At 37.8% G+C, this 6612-nt stretch overlaps 2 protein-coding genes across 2 annotated transcripts; both read right to left on the reverse strand.

Moving 5' to 3' along the window:
• Nucleotides 1–1148: 1148 nt before the first annotated feature.
• On the reverse strand, nt 1149–1979 carry LOC145642744 (uncharacterized). Its single transcript, XM_081693918.1, has 2 exons — nt 1592–1979; nt 1149–1390 (listed from the first exon to the last, which is right to left on the reverse strand). Exons 1-2 carry the CDS (start codon nt 1977–1979, stop codon nt 1149–1151), a joined length of 630 nt encoding a protein of 209 aa, XP_081550044.1.
• Nucleotides 1980–3971: 1992 nt separating this feature from the next.
• LOC145642745 (uncharacterized) lies at nt 3972–4601 on the reverse strand. The gene has a single exon (XM_081693919.1). It carries the CDS (start codon nt 4599–4601, stop codon nt 3972–3974), a length of 630 nt encoding a protein of 209 aa, XP_081550045.1.
• Nucleotides 4602–6612: the final 2011 nt, after the last annotated feature.

Here is a 6612-nt window from a genome sequence, read left to right on the forward strand (position 1 = left end):
TTTTCATTTATGTTATATTCTCACATCTTGAATAAGGAGTTGGATTAATTTTGATTTTTGCGTCGATTATTGAAATCAATGTGTTATTTTGTAGATGGATTGTTTGTGTCTACTCATTTATTTAGCTTTTAAGCTAGCTCACATGCGGTACTCTAATGCCTCTCTAACTAGCAAATTTTTTTACCCGTCTTTCCGACCATTCAGGTTAGTACTTTAGTTTATTTTTCTTTTTTTTTTTTTTTTCAGTTTTATCGATAATCTTTGTACTTTTGTTAAATTTAATTTAATTTACTTTTTAGATCTAACATTTGGGTTTCTATCTTATTTTTTGTACTCCAAATTATGCTTGGGTAATTCAGATATAATTTGTTTTGATTTTTCGTGTTTGAATGTTTGATCTATCGTTTATCGGATGAGTTTATTGTTATACATTGTTAAATTTGGGGAATTTGGGTTTTTAGTTTTATTGTGAAGTTGATTATATTGATCTAAAAGTTTAATATTTTTAATTAAATTTTCATAAGATATAAAGTTTAATCGTTAGAGAAATTCAATGGGAAAATAGATCTGATGGCAATGAGAAACTTCAAGATATGACGGGCTGACGGCAAAGGTGGAGATTGATGGTGTGCATTTATGAAGTCGAAGACGATAGTTTTAGGTAATGTTTTATGTTTAATTATGTAAGGGTTTATTTTGATTACGAAAGGAGGAATAATTTGGTACTTGTTAGTTTGACTCGGAAGCAAAATACTAGAGGTTGAAATTCCAACAACTTTGATTTGACTCATATAATCACTAAGCGTAATAAAATTATATCTTTGTAAAATCATATATGGACTTAAATAGATATTTTTTGTATAATAAAATATTTCGGAAAAATCCATAATTAATAATTAGTAAACGACTTAAAATACGGGGTATTATAGTCTAACCCCCTTAAAAGAAGTTTTGACCTCGAAACTTGAGTAAAAAGTTGGTTAAATAATCCAAGTTATTAATTATTGACTCATGCACAACTTATAATGACTCAGAACAACTCAAAATGTGACTCTAGCACGATGCATAACTACTCTAAATGTCTCAAAAACTAACCAAAAAGGGAAAAAGCGTGAAACTCTATCGCATTCTACCCCCCTTAAAAGGAGTTACGCCCCCGTAATTCGACTATTGACCTCATAAAACAACGCTGGGTATCTTTTCCTCATATCTTCTTCGGCTTCCCAACTAGCTTCCTCGGTTTTATGGTTTGACCATAAGACCTTGACTATCTTAACATCCTTGTTCCTAGTGCTTCTCACATTACTATCAGAAATCTTCACAGGTCTTTCCTCATAAGTCAAGTTTTCATTCATCTCGATGGTCTCAGGCTGTAAGACATGGGAAGCATCTGGTACATACTTCCGAATTTGGCTCACATGGAATACATTGTGAACTCACTCTAGCTTGTTAGGAAAATCCAACTTGTATGCTACTTTTACCACCTTTTGGATGATCTTGTATGGTCCAATGTACTTCGGGCTTAATTTCCCTCTTTTCTCGAACCTCATCACTCCCTTCATTGGAGATATTTTCAATAAAAATTTCTCACCTACTTCATATTCCTTATCCCTCCTCTTCAAATCTGCATAGCTCTTTTGACGATCTTGTGCGGATTTTATTTTCTCCTGAATCATCTTTACTTGTTTCAACATTTCTTCGATCATTTCTGGCCCAAGTGTAACAGTCTCTCTTATGTCATTCCAACATAACGGGCTTCTACACTTCCGCCCATACAAAGCCTCGAATGGCGCCATCCCAATTCTTGCATGATAACTGTTGTTGTAGGAAAACTCTATTAAGTCCAAATGATCTTCCCATGAACCCTGGTACTCCATAACACATGATCTCAACATGTCCTCTAATGTCTGTATTGTTCTCTTTGTTTGACCATCGGTTGTGGGGTGGAATGCAGTGCTCATCCACAACTTAGTCCCCATAGCCTTTTGTAAACTCTTCTTGAAGTTAGATAAGAATCTTGAGTCTCTATCCGAGATGATGTCCTTTGGTACACCATGGTATATCACCACACAATTTCACATACGCTCTTCCCAATTGATCCATCGACCATGTACTCTTCATGGGTATGAACGTTGCACACTTCGTGAGTTGATCCACTATGACCCAAATCGTATCACTTCCTGCTCGAGTTTTTGGAAAATCTCCTACGCAATCCATAGAGATCGAATCCCACTTCCAACTAGGCACCTCCAAGGATTGAACTTTTCCTTGGGGTCTCTTGTTCTCGATTTTGACCTTTTGACAAGTCAAACATCTAGCCACAAATTCTGCCACTTCCCTTTTCATATTCGGCCACCAAAATGTCTTTTTCATGTCTTTATACAACTTATCCCCTCCGGGATGCATTGAATAAGGAGAAATATGAGCTTCCTCCATCAACCTTTGCTTCAAATCACCTTGATTATGTGGAACACACCATCTCCCTTTAAACCTCATGCTTCCATCATCGTCTATTTCAAAGTCCAATATTTTCCCTTCCTCGATCTTTTCTTTAATTTTGTTCAACTTCTTGTCCCCAGGCTGACTTTCTCAAATCTCATCATAAATCGATGGTTTGCTCAACAAGGCACCCTAATTTTTCTTTACCTCTCCTTGTTCCAATACCTCCAAATTCATATTTCGGAACTCCACACATAATTGATCTGGTAGGATCATTGCGTTAATTGGATGACTTGACTTCCTACTTTATGCATTAGCTACAACATTCGCTTTCCCTTCATGATACTGAATCTCCAAGTCGTAATCCTTAATCAACTCCAACCATCGCCGTTGTCTCATGTTCAACTCCTTTTGAGTGAATATGTACTTCAAACTCTTGTGATCGGTGAAATCCTACATGTCACTCCGTAAAAGTAGTGTCTCCAAATCTTCAATGCAAATACAATTGCGGCTAACTCTAAGTCATGGGTCGGGTAATTCACCTCATAAGGCTTCAACTGTCTCGAGGCATAAGCAATCACCTTTTGATTTTGCATCAACACACAACCTAACCCGAACTTTGATGCATCACTATACACCTCATATTGCTCACTTCTATCAGGCAAGGCTAACACAAGTGCCGTAGTCAACTTCTCTTTTAATGTCTGAAAAGCCTTCTCGCACTCCAGAGTTCACTCATACTTTTATTCTTTCCTCATTAAGCTCGTCATAGGCCTTGCAATTCTCGAGAAATCCTTGACAAATCTTCTATAGAAACCTGCTAACCCAAGAAAACTCCGAACATCTGACATGCTCCTCGGGGTCGGCCATTCACTTACAGCCTTTACCTTTGCTTAGTCCACCGATACTCCTTCCTTAGAAATCACATGACCTAGGAAAGCTATCTCTTCCGACCAAAACTCACACTTTGAGAGTTTGGCATATAATTGGTGTTCCCTCAAGGTTGATAATACCGCCCTCAAGTGATCCTCATGATCATCTCGATCCTTCGAGTATACCAAAATATCATCGATAAATACCACTACAAACTTGTCCAAGTATGGCCTAAAAATTCGGTGCATTAATTCCATAAAAACAGCAGGTGCATTGGTTAACCCAAATGGCATAATGATTAATTCATAATGACCATAACGAGTCCTAAAAGCACTTTTTACAATGTCCGAAGCTGCTATCCTCAACTGATCATACCCTGACCTCAAATCGATCTTCGAAAATATTCCCGCCCCTTTTAACTGGTCGAACAAATCATCAATCCTAGGTAAAGGGTACTTATTTTTCACTGTCACATTATTCAACTCTCGGTAATCTATACTTAGCCTCAAGCTTTCATCCTTCTTCTTTACGAACAACACCGGTGCACCCCATGGTGATGAACTCGGTCGAATGTACCCTTTCTCCGGCATGTCTTCTAACTGAGTCTTCAACTCCTTCATCTCAGCCGGGGCCATCCTGTATGGAGCCTTTGAAATAGGTCATGTCCTGGGCACTAAGTCTATAGTAAACTCAACATCCCTCACAGGTGGCATCCTTAGAATTTCTTCGGGGAAAACGTCAAGAAATTCATTTACTACTGGAATATTTTTCCCATCATCTCTACCTCCTTCTTCTATCCTTTGGATGCTACACAAATATAGTGGGTGTCCCTTTGCTACACATTTCTCAAGTTGCAAAGCAGAAATGATTTTTAACCCTGATTTCCTCCCCTCCCTTCGATAAGTTACACTAACCTTGCCCGGGCCACACAATGTAACCTTTTGGGCCTCGCAATCAATTTGGGCCTTGTACTTACCCAACCATTCCATCCCCAAAATAACATCGAGATCTTGTAAGTCAAGCTCGATTAAGTCTGACGCAAACTCTACATTTGAAATAACAAGAGGTACACTCTGATATATTTTAGTGCAACTCACCACTTCCCCTGATGGGATAACAATATCTAAGGAAATAGACACTGGACTCTCTAACTTGAGTCTATCTACTAAAGTTCTAGAAATAAAAGAGTGAGACGCCCCTGATTCAAACAAGACATTAGTAGACATAGAACAAATAAAGAAATTGCCACTTACCACATCAGAAGCAGTTGCAGCCTCACGGGTGTTCATCACGAACACAAGACCATTGGGAGTAGCTCCACTGTTGTTGGGTCCAGGCTTAGGATTGAATCCACTTAGCTGAGCTGGCTTGGGTTGGTTCTACTCATCTTGGGTTTTACCCGACTGCTCATCTGAAACCTTCTTGTAACACTCATACTCACGGTGGCCAAGCTTTTGGCAGTGGCGGCAGGTCACTAGGTTTCCCTCACAATCCTTCCCAGGGTGGTTTTTCACACATCTCTTGCAAAAATAGGTTCTCTCGGGTTTGTCTCCATTCCCTCGGTTCCCATTTCCTCTTTCAAAATTACCCCTGTTATCCCTTCTCCCATTGAAATTCCCACTCAGGTTCCCCTCAACCTTGAGTTTCTTCTCACTCCCATTAAAAGCTCCACTAGGCTTCCTCTTTTCCCCAGAATAGTTTCCCTCTAGCTCTCTCCCTTTGATCCCATAAAGGTGCACTGCCCTCTCGTAAACCTCATCTAAGGTCTCAAAAGTCACTCCTCCCAATTTCCCTTGAAGGGTTAAAGTCAAACCTTGCTCAAACCTCTTGGCCTTAAGTGGCTTAGTTGACACTACCTCAGGTGCAAATCTCATTAACTCAATGAACTTGCTATAATACTCATTAATTGTCATGTTCCCTATTCTAAGGTTCGTAAACTCCATGCACTTCTACTTCCTCAAATAGGATGGGTAAAACTTCTCTCTCAAAGCTTCCTTTAATTGAGCCCACCCAAAGTTAGGATTACTCAACAAGTCATCTCTCCTTTGACTCCACCACAAATCGGCTTCCTCTCTAAGGTAATAAACAACATTATTGACTTTTAATTCCTCAGGGCAATTAATAGCATCAAAAATTTTATCAAATTCTCTCACCTAATTTTCTAAGCTCGCTGGGTCTACTTTACCAAGGTAAGTGGGTGGTTTTGCCGCAGCTATTATTTTAAAAACTTCCTCAAAAGCATCAAGGTCATTATGGGCTTTTCCCTGGTTTGAGACAATACCAGCTATGTTTTCGGTTATTTTGGTTAACCTTTTGATGATAGAGCTGACCTTGGAACTAATCCCTTTCTTAATTTTTTGCCTTAGAGACATGATCCTGAATAATGTGCTAACTTTACTGTTCACAAAATATCTTGAGTACTAAATGTTCATCAGTTTAACTAGCAAGTCTAAATTGCCATTTTAGAAGCAACACTAAGTGATATCTCAAAATAAATCATCACAAGATTTATCATAATTTGCATACAATTTTATCATACATATCAACAAACACTACTTCACCATATAATTCATCTCATATGAGTGCAATTAACCTTCCAATCCTTTTCCAATTTAGGAATAATTATCGAATAGTAATCCATAAACCTTCACTAATATACCTTGGAATATAAAATTCCCAAAAGTCTATCAATCTCAATGCAATTCGAATTTTAATTCGAACCTTTATATTCTAAAACATAGTTTGGACGTTTGCTTAGTCCATATGCACATAATTTACGTAAAGTTCGAAATCATTTTTTAATACGTTTCAAACTCTTTAATTTTGGAAATATTATATATGTATAGTTATAAGTTAAATACTTGATTCATAATGTGGATTAATTGGACCAATGAGATCCCAGGTAGGAGAGGTTAGGGACGACGTTGCCCTGAGCCCAAGTCCTGCCTAGCTAGAGCTTATTGCCAATCAAATAATCCCCACTATTAAACTTTCTTCATATTAAAATGGAACTTAAATATATACTTAATATATACTTTCTGAAAACAAATGCGAAACTCTATCCTATATGCCCCTCTTAGGTCTACCCATCAGTTTATATTCCAATTTTTATCTATTTAAGACTCGAAAACTGATACCACTTTGTAACACCCCCAAATTACTCTCTAATATTACCAATAATAATCCAACTTTCGGGAGTAACTTGGGAGTATTACCGCCACGTTATTATGCAAGGCTTAACAGAGTTTTGCAGCGGAGAATAGTACTTGTCTTTCATTAATAATAATAGTAATAATAATA

This window comes from Chenopodium album, chromosome 8 (assembly GCF_948465745.1).
Source record: "Chenopodium album chromosome 8, dcCheAlbu1.1, whole genome shotgun sequence".
Taxonomy (NCBI): domain Eukaryota; kingdom Viridiplantae; phylum Streptophyta; class Magnoliopsida; order Caryophyllales; family Amaranthaceae; genus Chenopodium; species Chenopodium album.